A 20,306-nucleotide genomic window follows, 5' to 3' on the forward strand; every position below is an offset into this window, starting at 1 on the left:
ATTTGAAATGGAGTTGATCAAGTAATCAGGACAGTGGGACAAGAGCACGTAGGTATAGAGTTGTAAAGGGCAATTTCAGGACAGATAACCGGGAAGTTTTCGTCTTTTATCAGAGGGTAATCAAAGACTGGAACGGGTTGCTAACCCCCAGCTCCGGTGCAGACCCTTACCTTCCGACATGAAAGGTGCTATTTAAATGTAAGGATTGTGAGGGCGCATATTGTATGTGGGGGTGTGGAGGGTTGTTGTGTGTGTGTGTGTGTGAGGGTGCGTATTGTGAGTGTTGGGTGGGGGTGGAGGGGTAGTCTGTGTGTGTGTGTGTGTGTGTGTGTGTGGGGTGGGGGGCGATTGTGTGTGTGTGTGTGAGGGCGCGTATTGTGAGTGTGGTGTGCGGAGGGGTATTGTGTGTGTGCGTGTGTGTGTGTCCGTGTCACAGGTCAGTGTGCAGGATCCAAGGAACAAGCGCCCTGTGGTGAATCGGAAGCTTTTGTCTAAACACGCCGCAACTCGCAGCAGATGGATTCAATTTACCTCGGCAGGTTTTGAATTGGCTCCACGCTGGCCCTGCAAATGGCCCAATGGGTACGTGTCCTGGGCAGAGGCTGGAAGCTCACATCTGATAAGCGTGCACGTGTGCGCAGGCGTGTGTCTGACAGACCTTATTAGTTCTCAGCGTGAACACGAGCGTGCCCATCAAAGTCAAACGGCAAAGCGTGTTCCGCTGAATTTCCCAGCGTGCTGTGGCGCAGTTCCGTGCTTGCGCTCAGCAGACGCACGGGGGCGTCCGACGCGACATAACAAGACGCTGCGTCTGTTCAGCTCGCCTCTGAGCGGGATAGCCATAGAAGATTTGAGGTCCCTGATCCTAAGGGCACTAATCCTTACAATATGGAATAGCGCCTTTCGCAACAGAAGGTCCCCCTTCGAAGCACTTCACTCCGAAACCCTGTCCGTCCAGCGCCTTGGGACGTCCTCCCGAACGTGCAAAGCGCTGCACACACACACGCGTCATTCGTAGTGTGTTGTGTTGTCTTGTGTTTGGTCAAGTCTTTCTGAGATGTGACGTGCTGGTGAGAGTTTTGAGGTGCCCGGGACGGGATATAATGCTTTTGCCCCGCGCTTTCCCACTCAGGGCGAGGGCTACCCCTGCTGGTTATTTCGAGTGGCGCAGGTTTATACGCAATGTTACCTTGAGAAACAACCTGAAGACATTTCGCACCGCAGTCACTGCCGGTCGCCCTACGCCTTCTTCGCCCGTTTGACGTAGCAGCTGTCCGGGCCAGCTTTCCCGCTGCTTGTCCAGCTAGGACCGCCTGCCCCCGCGGGGCTTTGGCTTGCGGGGTTAGCGGGAGCTGAGTGGGAGGAATTCCCTGCCCCCCCCTCCCCCCCCACCCCACCCACCACCACCACCGGTGACTGGTCTGTCCTTCCAGGTCCTGCCGATGAGCCAGACCGAGCTGTGCTGTCATCAGCAATGGACTAGAGATGGACTAGAGACCGTCACAGAGGGCTGACGCGATTCCGACATTCCATTGCCAGGCACGTCAACCCGGAGCCAGTTCAGCTGCAAGGAGACCTCCGCTTACCTCCTCCCACCCACCCAAGGAAGATAATCTCCTTCCCCTTAAGGAGTGACTTTGTGTATTTGTGGGAAAAACCTGGCAGCCAATTCCCCCCCCCCCTCCCCGCCCCCCCCCCCCCAGCAAAAGCCCTACGCACAGCCAAGAAGCGAACGGTTCATTATTCTGGAGGATTGTTGGTCGGGAAACCAGGAGAAACTCGTTTCACTTTCCAAATAGTGGTGATCAGGATCTTTAACATTCACTTCAATGGGGAAAACCTGAAATACCCTTTATACTAATTAATCCTTGCGCTTGATATTGATATTAAGCGCTCTGAGACGCTATATATACCCTGCGTGGAGGGCGCTATAGGAGTGCAAATAGTTGCTGTTGTTGATGATGATACTGTGCCCATCGAAATGCCATCAAAAGCATTTCAATGGATCTGCTGTGAAGAGCAGTGATTGTTCATTTGTAGGCGAGTTGCACGCAGCAATGTTCCACAAACAGCCGTGACGTGAATGATCATATGTATCCAGGACAACAGGAGGAACCCTTTTAACATCGCCTGAACAGGCAGATGAGGTCTCGGTCTAACATTTCATCCAAAGGACGGTACCTCTGACAATGCAGCGTTCCCCCCCAGCGCTACACTGCAGTGTCAGCTTAGACTGTGTGAGTTCAAAGCCAAGACGGCTACCAACTGAGCCAGGAATCGTTTACTTTCAGAAACCTGTTGCAGCGTAGGTGGAGGTGAATAGTCAAGACGACTATCATGTCCGTATGGTCCTGTAGCTCAGTGGTTAGAGCGCTCGCCTCGCAAGCGAGAGACCTGGGTTCGATTCCCGGGCAGGGCGAAACGTTGGACAAGTTTCCTTGTTCCACAAACCTGATAATAATCCCTCAAGAAAAGAAAACAATAATAAATTGGTCACTTCAATCCACGGCTGTTTGTGGGGACTCTGCTGTGTGCAATTGGCTGCCGCATTTTGCCCACAAAATATACAGTCAATTCACTTTACAGTATATCCTGTGAAGCGCTTTGAGATGTCTCTAAGACGTGATAAGCCACTATATCAAATGGAAGGATTATTATTATTATCATCAGCAAAACAAAATAAATGTGAATCTACCCTCATTTATTTTCTAATTACAGAGACATAATAATAACCAAACAGCTGACATGTTCACCTGCCTCCACAGGCACAATTGATTAGTTAATCTTGTAAAGCAAACAGAAGTCTTCTGCTATTCCACCCCCGAGGAGATGACGCAAGCTTCACTTCAGGTAGATTCTGGGTTTTAAGCAAGAGGGTTAATTACAATTCCCAAAATGGGCCTAACTCTCCACGCTGGGAGTAGGGAGGCGATGGGAAGGTTTAAAAGTAATAATAATAATCCGTGTATTTGATATAGCACCGTATTGTGCCATTGAGACGTCTCAAAGCGCTTTTCACCGGATATACCGTAAAGCGACTGTGTATTTTGTGGGTGAAACGTAGCAGACACGATCCCACAAACGGTCGTGGGGTTCAAAGGCACTGTTAGAAACGCAAACCTTAAATCTCTCAAGGACGTGGAACCCGCAGCCGGGAGCTGTGGTTGAAGCAGAAGTCATCAACGTATTTAAGAGGAAATTTGATGCACAACTTGGAAGAGAACAACAACATCAACAACAGCAACAAGTGACATGTGTATAGCGCCTTTCACGTCGGGAGGACGTCCCAAGGCTCTGGACAGTCAATGTTTCGGACCCGAGCTGGTTGGGGGGGTGGGGGGTGGATGCGGGATCGGGGAGAGTAGAGGGCAAGAATGGGGAAGGAGGGTGATCAAAGGCAAGGGTCAAAGAGGAGGGTCACGAGACAGGTTTTGAAGGAGGCGAGGGAAGGGAGCGAGGCGGAGGGAATGCGGGATGGAGTTCCATAGGGTAAGGGGGGCAGAGTGGTTGAAGGCTCGCCCGCCAATGGTGGGGCGGGTGAGGCTGGGGCAGGGGGTGGGGGTGGAACGTGAAGCAGGCTGAGCAGAGGGAGAAGGGAGATACAGGAGAGGGGGAGACGGTCGGGTGGAGACTCATGTGGAATATACACACGGGCGTGAACCCTATTGGGTTAAATGGCTTGTTTCCGCGCTGTAGAGTTCTATGCGGTTCCATCAGCGGCTACAGAAACAGAGGGAAAGAGGAAGGGTGAAAGGCGTCGCACTTCAAAAGATCCTCAGTGTGTTAGCCCGTAAGTAACAATTTTTTGACTGAGTCATTTGGAATGCATAGGGTTTCTTTGCCCTTCTGTTCCATGGATTTTACCTACTGCTGAGTTCAGCTCGGAGTAAATCACATTTACCGTGGCCAGATTTTGCTATTCAAATCAACAGGACGTCAGAGACGGTCACAAATGCAAATCTCATGGTCTGGTAAGAGAGTGGCCATAGGAACCTAAGTCTCTGCCAGATTTCTTTGTAACGTGATAACAATCCTTGCATTTGACAGAGCGCCTTTTACGTCAGGACGTCTCAATCAGGACGCATTCCTCCACAAGCCCCTCTCCCCCATCCCCTCTACCCCATCCTACCCGCGCCCCCCCCCTACCGAGGAGAGAGTGGAAAGTGGATTGACTGCAATTTGTGGGCGAAACGCGGCAGCCACTTGCGCACAGCCGTGTGCCACAAACAGTCGTGGAGATCGAGTGACCACATTTTTGCTTTGTTCTTTTGTGGGGTTTTTTTTTAGAAGGATTATTACCCCCCAGAAAGTGATCCACCAATTGACTGACAACTACTGTGCTTGGTCTCCTACTTACTGCCAAGTAAACAGAGGTGTGTGGACTGAGGAAACCTGTCAAAGGTTTTGCTCCACCCGGGAATCGAACCCGGGTCCTCTTGCTTGCAAAGCGAACGCGCTAAGCACTGCACTACAGGACTCCTTACAAAAGAAAAGTCTTGCCTCACCGTCACCAACCGAGATGCAGAAGAGGGCCACAGTACTTTTGAAACAGTGTCGGGATGACAATAAAGTCTGGCGGGCAACTTATTTTCAACCTCTTTGATAGTCAACAGAGTCATTCATTTTGCCACTCGGCTGGATGTGTCATTTAAGAAATAAGCTTAAATAAATAAGCTAGAGCTATTCCAATTCCTAGCATTGGCGGAAAGTGTGGAAATCTACCCAGGCTCCTATTTTAATTGAGCGCTATCCTTGCAGAAAAGAAACGGCAAGATCATATTGAGAATAACAACTGAGTGACAGGTGTGATATTTTTCCAAGCCTTTCGATCAAATTAGAACAGTCCCTTCCTCCCCGCGGATTTCTGTTCCCGCAGCGTCAGAGAAGTTTTTATATATTTTTTTTTTTGCACAAAGGAACTTCGACAGAAGCGAAAGCTAACGCTGCTCTCCGGGAGGGTTGCAAAGGTTTGGATGTTGTGCATTGAGTAAATCCTGCAAAGCGTTTTGAAACGTTTCGACCCTTGTGTGGTGGGTATCAAACGCAAGGATGATTATTATTCCTATTATTATTATTATTACTATAATTGCCGCTTATATATGTATATGGAGTATCAATGTGCTTGTGCAACATCTTGCACCATGTGTACGACAGCAACGACACCAACAAATTACATTCTCTGTAGCTACCTTATCGAATCCCTTTATTATATTAAAAACCTCAATCAAGATCACCCCTCAACCCTTCTGAACTCAAGTGTGCAGCTGCTTTCGTGTCAGTAGGAGGTCCTAAGGTGCTGTGTAAACCGCACGTACCCTTAATTAAATCTTTACTGTTGGTCAGCCGGGTGTCTGATGCGTGCGGAAACTCATTGCGATGCTTAAGGGGTATCCAGACCAAGCTGAGAGTTCCACATGTTGTATGCCCTGCCTCACACGTGGAAACTTCCCCGTGTCTGGAACGGAATGTGAACGCTCTTTCTGGAGGGACGCGCTCCGCTTACATGAATTCAGGGATTATCAGAGGCAGGTTGGTGAGAGCCAAGACCTGAGGAACCCAGAATGTGCGTGGGATAACCGCTGAAGTTTAATCAGCTAAACCTGCATAGCTTAACCAGCGAGGACCATTAGGGCTTTGGCTTGTAGGGTTAACAGAAGCTGAGAAGGAAGAGTACTTGTTCCCAGTGACTTGCATGGCCTTCCGAATCCTGCTGATGAACCAGGCTGATTGATTAATCATCAGCAGTGCCTTGGAGCACTGCAGACTCGCTTGGCTCAGGAACCGGACTACCGAGATCGATTCCAGCATTCAATTGCCAACCATCTCATCTCTGAGCCAACTCAGTAACAAGGAGACCACAGGGACATGCTGGAAAAGTTAGTCATCGTCTTACGAGTGACATATCCCGAAGCTAACTTTCTACCCATAGACAGGGAGCTGGTGAGCGGAGAGTGGAAGTGGGGAAGGGTTTGTAGGAGACCACACGCGCAGCAAGCAGCAAGGAGACAGAAAAGAAAAGGGCGGTGAATGAGGACGTAGGAAATAAATGTATGTTACTCCCGAGTAATTTTCATCTCTTTCCCCAAAGTGCTGGAAAAGGTAACCCAGGTCCCCCCGCCCAGCTTGTCATTTCACCCTAAAACCGCTGTAGGAAGTTCAAGTGGGTAGACTTTACGAGATCATCAGTAACTTGGAATTATCATCAGTAAATTGGAATGTCCTGCGTTACGTTCAGCAACTATTCAATTCTCTGTACAGAGAGCAATAGGGCGTCTGATTGAATGCAATACGATTTACATTTACTTATCGCCTTTCACGGCGGGAGGACATCTCGAATCACTTGACAAGGCCACCTCGGCACTGGGCTTGGGAGCAGAGTGATGTTGGTTGGGGGGGGGGGGGAGGGGGGAAGTGGGGAGTGGGGGGTGGGGGGGAGAGGAAAGACGACCTTCCAAAAGGTCAAAGAGATAAGTTTTGAGACGGGCCTTTGATAATGGAATGGGAGGGAGGGAGGGAGGGAGGGAGTTCCAGAGATTTGCCTTTGCATTGCTGGCGAATCCCTTTTTACCTAAATAAATTGAGGAGAATACAAGAAAATAGCCCGATAAGTGAAACGTGGGCAAACCACAATATCCGATGCAGCATAAAATCCCAAGAGTTTAGCATATGGCTAATGTGCCGGTTTTAATGCCATCCAGAGGAGACACTTTATTCCGATCGATTAAAGATTGCTCTCATTTAGAGGGTTAAACTTCCGCAGGATAAAAACGAACCATCTGCTTTTTATAGACACTGTTCCGCAGATAAATGCTTTTCCAACCGCCTCCGAGAGAGAGAGAGAGAGAGAGAGAGAGAGACACACACACACACATTGAGGGCGCAATGATATCATTTTCAAACTCCGCAAAGATTAGCAAGACGAGCAGCAAGAGACACAATTTAGAGGAATCCCGCTCGCTGAGAGCCGGGGGCAAGTTTGCTAATAGGGATTACATTAAATTAATGGATTTGAATCCGCTGCTCTTTCCGCAGTAAAAGGCCGGAAGACTGGGAGCGATCGGTCTTCGCTCGTCGCAAGGACGGGGGCTACAGGCTGAAAGAGAACATCGTTTTCCACCTGTACGTCAACACACCTCCGTGCGGGGACGCCCGCCTGAACTCTCACCGCGAGGCAAGAGCTGAGCGTAAGTGATGCCGACTCCTTTTGGGATGTTTGAAAGGGATAGGGATCGCCTCGCACCCCCCACCCCTCCACCCCACCCGCCCTTTCCCTCCCCCACTTTTAAATCCCGCCTAAAGACCTTCCTCGTTGATGGTGCTCCCTCTCCCCCCACTGGCGCTCGGGGGTCAGGTCAGACTCCGCCACCGTCAAGCCCGGTAGGACGTCACCCCCCCCACCCGAAAGGCGCGATATAATTGCAAGTTGTTGTCGTTGTCGTGTGTGAAGCAGCGACCTCCGAGAATTAAGTGGGTTGACCCGTCAACTTCTCGTTCTGCGCGTTAGATCCTTTCCCGGCCTTTCGCGTCGCGGTTGTAATGGTCTTCGGGACAAAATGTCGGGTTTCCCGCCGCCCCCCCCCCCCACACCCACCGCCCGCCGCGCAAAGGTGGATTGAAAGAACAGGCAGTTTTTTTTTTTGTCTTCTTGAACAGTGCACGACGGCAAGCCAGTGAACAGGAAACCGCGCGGGCATCTGAGGACCAAGATCGAATCCGGGGAAGGAACGATTCCAATCCGCTCCCGCAATGGTGTCCAGACATGGGATGGAGTTTTACAGGGGGCCCAACTGCTCACCATGTCCTGCACGGACAAAATTAACAGGTAAAACCAGCCGGTGAGACAGAGGGCCCCGAAGCAGGCTGTTTCGCCCACGAAATATCCGGTCAATTCACTTGACGGGATGTTCTGCGAAGACGCCTCGAAGACGCGATAAGGCGCTACATCAAATGCAAGGAATATTATTATTATTATTATTATTATTATTATCACTGCTCCGCTATCCACGTGACGACACTAATTCATCCGTTGGTTATTCATTGCAACTCGTTCATTAATTAGACCGTGGGTTTGGTTTCCGCTTTTACGATTATTCCGCAAAGCGCTTTGAGACGTCTCGACGCCATGATGAGGCGCTAAACCAAACACAAGTATTATTATCAGTAGTAGTATTATTATTATTACTGTTATAATTTCGCTTGCAACAACAAATCACAAAGAACCCCCCCCCCCCCTCCCCCCTTTTACTGAGTGAAGCCTTTAACATTACTGAAGAGATGTCAATGGCATAAAGTTTCAGGGTATTTGATGAAACGCTCTGGGGCTCTGCCCTGCGTCGGGGGGGGGCGGAGGGGGGAATGCAAGTTGTTGTTAAATTACTCTCAGCTTCCGCAGCCTGGACTCTGAGAGGGGGGGGGAAGGAAGGAAGTGCCCGAGTCTGCCTTTACGATCGCGTACTATTTAAGCCATCATTTGTGTTTTTCAGTGGATCAGAGTTGCCCTGGCGTTCTGCCTTAGTGGCTTTGAGCACCTGTTGAAATCTAATTGGCCAATAGCCCCCACACCGCTCCCCCCCCCCCCCCCCCCCACTCCCCCACCCACCCAGTGAAGTGTTTTAAGGCATCCTGTAATTTTAATTACCGTTAAATTGTAGTGTTTCAATGGAGTCCTGTAAGGGCATTGGTGAGAGCACTCGCCTCGCCAAGCGAGAGGAGCTGGCTTCGATTCCCGGGAAGGGCAAAACGTTGGGCAAGTTTCCTCACTCCGCACGCCTCTGTCTGCCCAGCAGTAAGTGGGGACCTGGTTGTCAGTCGATTGCGGATCACTTTTCCGGGGAAGTAATATTCCCTTCAAAAAATATATGTTTAAATAAATAAATAACTTGATCACGCTGCCGCGGGCAATTGGCTGCCGCGTTTCGCCCACAAAGTATGCAGTCAATTCACTTTGCAGTGCAGCATATCCTGTGAAGAGTTTCGAGTTGTCTAGAAGACGTGATAAGGCGCTATATCAAATGCAAGGATTATTATTATTATGCACCCCACATGAAAGGCATTAGATCAAATGCAAGGATTACTATAATAATAATAATAATAATCCGTAGCTTTTGATATAGCGCCTTATTAAGTCATTGAGACATCTCAAAGCACTTCACAGGACATATACAGTAAAGTGGATTGACTGTGTATCTTGTAGTATATTAATAGTATTTATAGATCATTCCTCCTCCTCAAACCGCCATGTTTACATTGTTTTATATCCTTAGTTTTTCTACAATCTGAACCCATTGTGGGCTTGCGAAGTGCCTAGAGATATCTTGACAATGTGATAAGAAATCTATGTAAAATGCAAGGATTATTGTTAGTATTACTCTACCCTTTCAAGTGACTTCTCTTTAGATATCTTATCTAATTCCATCTTGAAAACTATTTTGGTTGGTGCCCTGACCATTTTTTCACAGCAAAACCTCTTAACAACTCGCTGCGTAAACAAAAAACTCTCCCTTGGCTCCTTTGGTTATTGTCTTAAATTGATTTAAGGAGTCCAGACAAGAGACCTGAGCTCGGGAATATCTGGGTCTGTGTGGATAAGTGGCATTTTGGGGGAGGAACTGTCTGTTTTTTTAACATTCGTGTTAAAAATCTGTGCACAATTGGCTGCCGAGTTTCGCCCCCAAAATACACAGTCAACTGGCTTTTACAATGTACATTCTGTGAAGCGCTTTGAGACGTCTCAATGCGGTGATATCAAACACTACATCAAACACAGGGATTATTGTTGTCGTGATTCCGACTATTAGAATTCGAGGCAGAATTATAATGCTGCGATTTGAGCTTCACGCCCCAATCTCTTTTCCTTTAAACGTTTGACTGCGGAGGTTGAATCTATCGAGCGGCAGTTCTGCTCTGAGGATACCCAGGAAGGCAGAGCTCTAAGGGTGGTTGGTTTTCAATGGATTAAAACCAGTCGGCAACTGGCAGTCAGGTGTCTGCTAACAGGATCCTGGGGATGGGTTCCCGAGCCCTCGCTCGTTCACTCGCTGGCTTTCATTACTTTCATTCATGCGGAGTGGGTTAAATCCAAGGGAAGTTTGGGTCACACAGTATTAACAGCCACTTCCTTTAGTCCCGGGGGAGCTCTGTTCTCCGCTTGATCCAGTGCTGGCCTTAGAATGGGTGCGGACGTAACCCTTTCACCGACAAAAACGCAACAGGTTCGAACAATTTTCGGGCCCCAGAGGGGTGATTCTAAGCCTCTGCCGGTGACCTGGGATTAAGGTTCCAAACAATCTAATGTGCTAATGTGTGTTCTTATCCCTGCCCCCACACCCCACCCTCCCCCCCCAAAAAAAACCACACGCACAAATACACCGCACACCGTGCCACACTGCATTTGCTCATTTGGGGAGCATTTGTATTGAAACAATTAGTACTGTCTCGACTGACACTCGGCTGAAATTTTCAAGGCTTAGGTCGATAGATCTTTGTTAGGTAAAGGTATCAAGGGATATGGAGTTGGAGTTGAGGTCCGGATCAACCATGATCTAATAGAATGATTGATCTATACCTCAGGCTCAAGCGGCTGAATAGCTTACCCAGAGCTCATTAATCTATATCAATGCAAATTTTTGTTGTTCTCATGTTCCAGTGCAATGCTGGGTGGAACACTTCGTGGGATGAGACTTTAAACTAAGGTCCCTACTGCTTCTTCAGGCGGACGTTAAAGACCCCTTGGTACTCTTTGAAAGAAAAGGGAGTTTCTCCCGGTGTCCTGGCCAACAATAACCTCCCCTCCCCACCCCACCACCACGAATAAATGACATGGATGTGTGTGGCACCTTGCGGCGTGCCGACAAGTACAAAGTCACTACGCTTTCCAAAGTCGTTGACAAAGTGCTCTTGAGACATTTTAGCAGACGAGCAATATTATTAGCACCGATATTTATTTGTTTGGGGAGGGAAACTAGTTCAGATGAGTTCACTGACAACACGAGGAAGGCAGAATTAGCATAAAGTCTATTGAAGTGACAAGATCGCTGATGCAGCCCAGGTTAATGGCAGTGTCAGCCCATGTTAATTGGGCTCCTTGTTCTGTTTGCTTCAATACCTCCTCTCAGCTGGTTACTCTGATAATGTCAGCGCTGTTCACTTTTGATACGTAAGCAAAGTGCATTGGAAATAGAAACAAGGGGTAGGGTTTTGATCAGAATGTTGCAAGAACCGGAGCAAGTGACTCAGCCGTTGAACCTGTTCTGCTCTTTTATGATTTCATGGTTGATATTTATCTTTTTAATTGCATTTCCAATCATTTCCCCCTGTGTCTCTTACCCTTTAGATGTCAGTCATTGTTTCAGCCAGGCTCAGCCTCTCTCGCCTCTCAGTCAGACGGTTGTGGGTTCAAGCCCCACATCAGCTCACATAGCTGGCACTCCAATACAATACTGGGGTGGTGCTGGGATCATCAGAGGTGCCATCCTTCGGATTAGACATTAAACTGAGGTCCCGTCTGCCTGTAAGGGTGGACGTTAAAGATCCCATGGCACTCTTCGAAAAGAGAAGGGAATTTCGCCCAGTGTCTAGGCCAACAATCTTTGAGATAAACTTGGGCATTCATTTCATGGCTGTTTGCGGGACATTTACTGTGTGCGAATTGACTGTTGCGTTTGCCTACAGAACGCACACAATCAGTAAATCCTGTGAAGCTCCTTTGGGTCATTTTCACAACGTGCCACACCAAGTGCAAGGATTATTAGGTGTCAGCGTCTTGTGAGAGAAGGGGAGCGAAAGGAACGATGCACTCAACCTTCCATTGACACGGATTTTGTGTTTCTCGGCGATCACAGGTTTCCGAAACAGCGTGACGGTGTCTTGCCTGACATTCGCTTAAGTATTTCAGTTCTCGTTTTTGGAAGCCGAAGCGATGAATTATTTACAAAATCTGTCATTTCTTTCATGTTTTCACTTAATTGCGAATCCTCAGGCTCTGCCCAGAGCCTGCGTTACCCACTGAGCCGCTTCGGTAATTAACACCAGAAACACGTGAGTAAACTTTGCAGATTGTCACACCTCTCTAGCCCATCCCTACCTCCGCATTGTCTAACAAAAGGGGGAAAAAAAACACGCTTAAATATTCATGTTTGGCAGTAAATCAAACCAACTGTGAATAACACAGCGTTTGCTGGTTATTAGTATGCCTTGTTTTATCTCAATTTGATGCTTGTAAACTTCCCGAAGGCAACCCTTTGTTAAGCACATCACACGCACCTCATACAAAAGGAGCCTTCAAGTGTGTCGATCTCCAAATAGCATCGAACCTGTCTGCTCTGTGAATCGTGGGTCATTCTTGATGGCCAGCCTGACTCGGTTGGTAGCAAACTTGCCTCTGAGTCAGACGGTAGCGGGTTCAAGCCCCACGTCAGGATCTTTACATTTCAAATAGCGTCAGTAGGACATCTCAGTTGTTTCACAGTATTTACTCTAAAGTGGAGAGACTGTACTTGTGGGTGAACACGGCAGCCGATTTGCAAACAGCAATGTCCCACAAAACAGCCATAAAGTCGATGCCCAAGTTTATTCGGGAGATTGTTGGCCAAGACACCGGAAGAAAGTCCCTTCTCTTTTTTGAGCGGTGCCATGGAATCTTTAACGTGCATCCAAACAAGCAGACCGGACTTCTTTTTAACATCTAATCCGAGGGACGCACCTCTGGCAAAACAATATCGCCCCCAGCAGTGCTGGGGCGATCAGCCTCGACTACGTGAGTTCCAAATCCCAACGAGGAGTTTGAGTACACAATCTTCTGAGTCAGAGGCTGGAGTGCTACCAACTGAGCCAGTCTGACACACAAGATCCCGTGTATGAAAAGAGAAAGGTGGTTCTCCCAGTGTCCTGGCCAACAATCCCCTCAATAAAATTGGTCTTTCACCTCATGGCTGTTTGGGGGACATTGCCGGGTGCAAATTGGCTGCCGCGTTCGCCTGCAAAATACCGTGCACAGTCACTACACTTTTACGGTGCATCCCTCAAAGTGCTTCTGGAGACATCCTCCTGAGGTGAAAGGCACACAATCAAAAGTAAGGATCACTGTTATTCTTATTATGGACGTAGATATTAGGCTGAATGTGCTGACCGCTAAAGGAAGCTAAATAACTTGTGTGGTCAGTATGGACACTGGCCCGGACAGCTTGGGCCGAACGGCCTGTTTCCATAGCCGTACGTCCTTTGTTAAATCTTTGCTGCCGCTGCCCTTTGCGAGCGGATTTAGTCACATCTGTTTGGCTACTTCCCGAGCGCCATTAGAAGTGGGCGAATTTAAAAGAAGTGGTTTTAATGCATCTTTTGCCGCTTGGAAGTCCCCACTAAGCTCCGGTGATATTTTAGTGGGGGCGGGGGGGGTCAGGGAATTTTTTTTAAAAAACAAATGATTCAGCTCACCAAAAAAAAAAGACAAGAGAAATCTACTTGTGTACTGCTTCTCAGTGAAACAAAAACTTCCCGGCTGACATCTGACAGGGTTTGAAACCTAGAGTAAGGTTAATCTTGATAACACTGGATGGCTGTGAAATGTTAACGGGTCTCTCAGGCGTTTCCAGAAGGGAACCATAATGGGCAAGGAACGCGCTCGCAATTTACAAGAGCTGCGTAGATTTCCTGCTGGAGACCAAAAGGCTCAGCAGACGGGTTCTGAATGAATCATGTCAAGGGTTATTAGGGTTAGGAAAGTGAGTTGCGTTATGCTTTTTGTGCGCTTTCCGTTGGAACACGGCGATGGCACTTTTCTCGGACATCGCTGTGTGCAAATTGCCGTCCGTGTCCGCATTCAGTCGTACCGCTTCGCAGTGCTGTATAACGCCGTAAAATGCTTTGAGACATCGCGACAACGGGACAAGGTGTTACACCAAAAGTTAAGTGGCGGTTCATGTGGAATATAAACATCAGCGCAGACCGTTTCGATGCCACATGGAGCTCGATGTGCCCATGACTTATGAACAGGGCAAACAGCAAGGACCCAGAACCAACTTCGCTGTCTCCAACACTCACTGAGCTAATGGCTCAGTGTAAAGCCGCCTCCATTCATCATTCTCTGCTTGCTGATCCCAACCTAATTCAATCAGCTGAATGTATTAATAATAATAATAATAATTCTTGATATGATATAGTGCCTTACCGTGCCATTAGAGGGCCTCCCTCTAATCACAAGTTACACTGCAAATTGGTGTGATTGTGTACATTTTGTGGGCTAACACGGCATTTGCACACAGTCTTATCCCACAAAGAGTTATAGAATGAATGACCAAAATTATCTAAGGGATTGTTGGCCAGGACATGTGGAGAAACTCCCTCTTCTTTTCCAATAATGCCACGGGATCTTTAACGTTCCCCCTGGACAGGCAGATGGGGCCTTTGGTTTAATGTCTCACGTGAAATACAGGACATCTATCAATCCAGCATTCCCCCGGCACTGCATTGGAGTGTCATCTTAGACAATATGGGTTCCAAGTCCCGACTAAAAATTGGTCACTCGTTTCGTGGCTGTCTGTGGGACATTGCTCTGCGCTATTGTCCTGCCGTGTTTGCCAGCAAATACAGTCACTCCATTTCACGGTGAATTCCGTGAAGCGCTTTGAGATGTCCTTCCGAAGTGATGAGGCGTGATACCAAATGCAAGGATTATTATTATTATTATTATGGGATATCATATCAGTGACTAAGCACGGAAATACTTTCTCTTTCAGCTAGCTTCTTTGTTGTAGGGGAAGTCTACTTACTAATTTGTCTGATTAACGAATGCAAATTAACCACAATTTACATAATTCAGTCGTATTTTCCCCTGATAGCATAATGAACAAGCCCTTCAACTTCCACATAAAAAAAAAACGATGAAGGAGATTGAGATACGGGTGGGAATGTCTGTTACCTGATTAACTTAATTTGCCCATGTATCTTAAATGTAATTAATCTACCACAATAAACGAACACGTTGCTTCTGTTTACCGTGTGCCCAGCCCACCCCAGGGCAGTGAATGTCAGAGCGCTTTAGCTGGCAAGGAACCAGCGCATGTTCTGTCCTTCGTGACAGGAAGGTAAACTGAGGCGCCCTCTGCCTGTTCGAGGAAGGGAGCTACGTAAATGCAAGTTGTTGTCGTAAAGATTCCCACGGCACTACTTGAAAAGAGAAGGGGATTTCTCTCTCCCGGTGTCCTGGCCAGCAATCCCCCCCCCCCCCCCCCCCTCCCCCCCACTCCACAATAAAAATAAATCGTCATTCGCTCCATAGCTGTTTGTGGGACATTGCCATGCAAAAAACTGGCTGCCACATTTGCCCATAAGGTACGCAGTCACTGCACTTTAATGTATATTCTGTGAAGTACTTCGGCATGTCCTCCTGACGTGAAAGGTGCTATACCAATTATAAGGATTATTCTTTTCTGACTCAGCTCCTGTTACCCCCTGCAAGCCAAAGCCCTAATGGGCAGCGAGAGAGCTTGCCAGACAGCAATATCGATGGCAAGCTGTGTGCGGTTTCAGCCGGTTAGACTCCAGCAGTTACCCCCAACGCACACTCTGGGGTCCCCAAGCCTTGGCTCCTGCCAACCTGCGCCTAATACTTTCCGGAATTAGAGAGAGAGAGAGAGAGAGAGAGAGAGTGCGCATTCCATTCCAATAAACATCTCTGGGATTTCCACGTGTAGGTGATGGGTTTCCGCACGTGACAGATGCCCAGCTGACCACCCCCTTCCCCCCCCCTTCCCCCCTAAAAATTATTATTATTACGATTATCATTAATGACGTGTTGCAACGGTGTCGACTGGAAAGGGTTGAAAGCCAAGCAGGCGATGCAGTTGGAAACCAGCTTCGCCCTGGTCTGGCCTTGATTTTCTGAGAGGAAAAAGATGAGCAGATTGATTTTTACGAGCAGTGCCTCTCTCCGAGACCTGGTGCGCGAGAGCGCCAAGAGGACCGAGACAATCTGTTCGTTGATGAGGAGGTCCGGCCAGGTTGACTTAGCCTCTGACCTTCTAGGCCTCCCTGTGTAAAGGCAGGCATCTCTCCTCTCAGCGCCACCTCCTCAGTTCGCAGCGGCTTGTGATTAGAAACCGGCCATCTGGCACATTAGTGCAGCAGTGAACTGCACCGTGGGCTGCTTACAGTTTCGAGGGCATCTCACGGCGGGTGATTGCTGTCCGAGCCGCTCGCTAACGCACGCAGTCCCGAGGCGAGGGGGTGTCCCTCAGGGACGGAGCTGGCTCGAGAGGACAGAGTCTCGGCGACGGCACAGAAAGCGACTTACGCGTCCTCTGCCGTTGGAAGCATCTTATGTCCTTTTCTGTCGTTCTGTGCCCACTCTCTGGAACTGCCTCCCAAAGTCACTCGCTCGTTCCTTCCCTCCTTCCCTCCCTCCCTCCCTCCCCCCCTCGCTGACACACTCACTCATTCACCCACCCACTCACTCACTCACCTTTTTCAAGGCACCTCATTGACCACCCTTCCCCACCCCAAGGTTCCACCCCCTGTTCGGGTGCCCAGTCGGCGCAGCAAATACAATACATAAGGGAGGGTGGAGGAGGGCGGAGAAGGTAGGAGGGTGGTCGAAGGCACGATCAGAGAGGAAGAGGGTCTTGAGACGTGCCTTGAAGGAGACAAGTGAGGGAAAGGGTCTGTGGGATGGAGTTCCAAAGGTTGGGGGCGCAGAGGCTGAAGGCCCGAACGCCGATGGTGGGGCGGGTTGGGGGAGGACTTGGAGCAGGCCAGACCCTGCTGAGCCCAGGGAGCGGCCAGGTTGACATGGAGTTAGCAGGTGACAGAGGTAGGGAGGAGCAAGGCCATGGAGGATCTTGAAGGCGAGGACTAGAACTTTGAACTCTATCCTCTGTGTGATGGGGAGCCAGTGGAGCCGGGCGAGGGTGAGGATGATAGGGGTCACGTAGCCTGGTGAGGTAGAGGACACGAGCTGCAGAGTTTCGGATGATCTGCAACTTGTGGTGGGAAGACTTGGGGAGGCCGACAAGCAGGGAGTTGGCGTAGTCGAGCCTAGATGTGATGAACGCGTGAATGAGGGAGCCGGGCGATGTTGCGAAGATGGGGGAAGGGAGAGCGGGTCAGGGCAAGCATGTGAGGGAGAAAGGACAGTTGTGGTTCAAACAAGACACCGAGTTTCCGAACTGGCTCAGTGAGGTGGAGTGTGCGTCCATGGATGGTGATGCTATCAGCGCCTGAGGTGAGGAGGCGCTGACGAGAGCAAATCAGGAGAGCCTCGGTCTTGTTGACATTGAACTGGAGAAAGTTCGCTCTCATCCAGGACTTGATGTTCGACAGACATTCTGTCAGGACAGCAGTGGGGGTCCTGGAGTCAAGGACGGAGGCAGAGAGGTAGAGTTGGGTGTCATCCACGGACATGTGGAAGTTGACCCCATGTCTGCGGATGATGTCAGCAAGAGGGAGCGTATGGATGTGGAAGAGGAGGGGACCAAGGACGGAGCCCTGAGAAACGACGCACGAGATGGTGCGGGGGCTGGAGGAGGAGCCGAAAGGCCGGATGTAAATATATAGCGTATCGGGCAGGTTAACATTCTTCTTCGGCAATGGTTTGTGGTGAGGTATTCTACAATCCAGCCCCCTCCTCTCCGTCTAAAGCAGTATTTTCTAAGCTCCCCTTTGTCTTCCTGCGGATTGCAAAGTAAACACAGAGGAATCGAGAAAAGGCCAGTGTTTAAGCTTACAAAAGGGTTCAATAAGGTGTACGTGAATTTTATAGACTGTTTCCACTTGTTGGTGAGTCCAAAACGAGGGGTTGGGGGGAGAGGGTGGTGGGTGATGGTGGCGGAGATATAAGATGCCCACAAGCCAATCTAAAAGGGAGTTCAGATTAGGAAGCACTTTCTCACGCAGAGAATGGTGAGAGTGCGCAACTCACCGCTGGTAGCTGTGGTTGAAGCCAACAGCGTCCATTTTCAAAAGCAAAGTTGCCTCTCGCCAGTTCTGGCCCGGGCTGCGCTGGCTCCCCATCACCGAACGGGTCGACTTCAAGATCCTCCCCACGCGTGTTCGAATCCCTTCACTCCCTGGCACCTCCCTGACCTCTCCGACCTCCTCACTCCCCAATCCATCAACCAGCGCCTCCGCTCGACTGGCATTGGCTTCCTGCTCGTCCCTCGCAACCTCCGCCCCACCATTGGAGGCCTCTCGCTTTCAGCCACTACGCCCCCGAAACTCTGGAACGCTCTCCCTCAATCCCTCCGCCGTGCCCACTCTGTCCCCTTTTTCAAGTCCTGCCTGAAAGCCTTCCTTTTCATCTGAGCTTACGATCATTTCCTCACCGACCCCCCGCCCCCCCATCCCTCTGGCTCGGAGTCAGGCTCCGCCACTGTTAAGCGCTCTGAGAAGCTACCCTGCGCGGAGGGCGCTATATATAAGTGCAAGTTGTTGTTGCTGTTGTTGTTGCAGGAAACGATGGATACGTAAGTGAGTGCCTACAAATTCACCGACTCTGACGTTCACAGCAGAATCCTGTGAAGCGCTTGGAAACGTCTCCACGATAACCTGACGAGGCGCGATATTAAAATGCAGGTGTTAGCGTATCGGGGACGGCTTCGATCTCCACAAAGTTTGCTTGAACATTCACTCTGAACACTCCGCAGTCCTATAGCTCAGTGGTTCGAGCGCTCGCCTCACGAGCGAGAGACCCGGGTTCGATTCCCGGGCAGGGCGAAACCTTGGGCAAGTTTCCTTAATCCAGACGCCTGATAATAGTCCCTCAAGAAAAGAAAACAATAATAAAATTGGTCACTTTAATCCACGACTGCTTGTGGGACACTGCTGTGCGCAATTGGCTGCCGTGTTTCGCCCACAAAAATGCAGTCGATTCACTTTACAACGTATTCTGTGAAGCGCTTTGAGACGTCGAGAAGACGTGAAACGCACTATATCAAATTCAAGGATTTTTATTATTATAATTCGTGTTCCTCAAACAGCCGCTCTGTGCAGTGACAACCAATTTTATTTGGGAATTGTTGGCCAGGACGCCGGGAGAAACCCCCTTCTCTTTTCAACTAACATAACATTTACGATACCTTCTGAACTGTGCTTTCTATAACCATTCCACAAATCGCACACGAGACCGTTCATCAAAAAACATCTTTGCAAAATCAGACGTTTTCGGGCTGTGGGGGAAGGAGGCGGGTAAATCGGACTGAACGGACTGTTTTTTTAAAAAAATTGCTCACTTCAATCCACGACTGTTTGTGGGACGCTGCTGTGCGCAAATTGGCTGCCGCGTTTCGCCCGCAAAATTATACAGTCGATTCACTTAACAGTGTATTCTGTGAAGCGCTTTGAGACGTCTCCGAGACCTGATAAGGCGCTATGTCAAATGCAAGGATTATTATAATTATTTTTCAATGGGCCGAATGGACTTCTTCTCGGCTGTACATTTCGACGGGTTCCAGCACAAAACCCCCACGTTTTAATAAAAGAGAAACCTCATGATTCCTGAGCCGTTTGGCCCATCATCACCAACAGAGGGACGAGACATTCAGACGTGCAGCATCAGAAGCAGAGTAGTCTCTGTGTGTCTCTCAGACCAGGTGCGCATTACTTGAAGTGAGTGTTGTTGGGAAGGGGGTGTGGGGGGTGGAGGAGGAAGTAGGGAAGTAAAGCTGCGAGTCTGCCCGGGAATGAATTCACAGCATCTCAAAGGCTGAAAGATTTGGCGCTTTTAAATAACAGATAAGATACCTGAAACGGTGCACGCAGACAGAATGCTGATGCAGTCTCCACCAAAGTTACTCTCGCGCCTTTGTGCTACGAGACATGAACTCCCGCTGGTTGCCGGCTACATTCACTTTAGATTAAATACCACTACATCGTGGATTAAGCGCAATTATGCAAATCGTATTGACAGAGTGCAGCAAACATTTCCTGAAGGTAGCAAAAGGGACTAATTGTTTATGTATGACTATCATCGTCGATTCGATACGGGTTTTCAGACCGGGATTTATGTAGATGAATATGGTGCTTTAATGACCTCCGTTGACAGCGATCTTCCTGCCTCGATCGCAAATGCCAGATGGTTGCTTTTCCTTGCATGATATTAAAAGATGTGTCGAATTCGTGGGATTGATTTTTTTTTTTTTTGCGGTGAGTTGACACAGCGCAGTCAATGATTTCTGTTTTTTGGAAAATTGCAGAAGAAACTTTTGTACGTATATATTATATATAGATGTACATAAAATGGCAGTAAGTGCCACGGGCTCCCAAATCAGATTGCTCTCCTGGTACAGAACACTGCATTTAACAGTCTGTAATTATCG

At 49.0% G+C, this 20,306-nt stretch overlaps 1 protein-coding gene across 1 annotated transcript in view; it reads left to right on the forward strand.

Annotated features, from left to right (window-relative positions):
• adarb2 (adenosine deaminase RNA specific B2 (inactive)) overlaps window positions 1-20,306 on the forward strand; it is a 171,512-nt gene that overhangs the window by 127,080 nt on the left and 24,126 nt on the right. The window contains exons 6-7 of the mRNA XM_042332580.1: window positions 7,033-7,184; window positions 7,654-7,822. Coding sequence (XP_042188514.1) covers window positions 7,033-7,184; window positions 7,654-7,822 — 321 coding nt within the window. The remainder of the gene's footprint in view (window positions 1-7,032; window positions 7,185-7,653; window positions 7,823-20,306) is intronic.

This window comes from Callorhinchus milii, unplaced genomic scaffold, assembly GCF_018977255.1.
Source record: "Callorhinchus milii isolate IMCB2004 unplaced genomic scaffold, IMCB_Cmil_1.0 Scaffold2, whole genome shotgun sequence".
NCBI lineage: Eukaryota > Metazoa > Chordata > Chondrichthyes > Chimaeriformes > Callorhinchidae > Callorhinchus > Callorhinchus milii.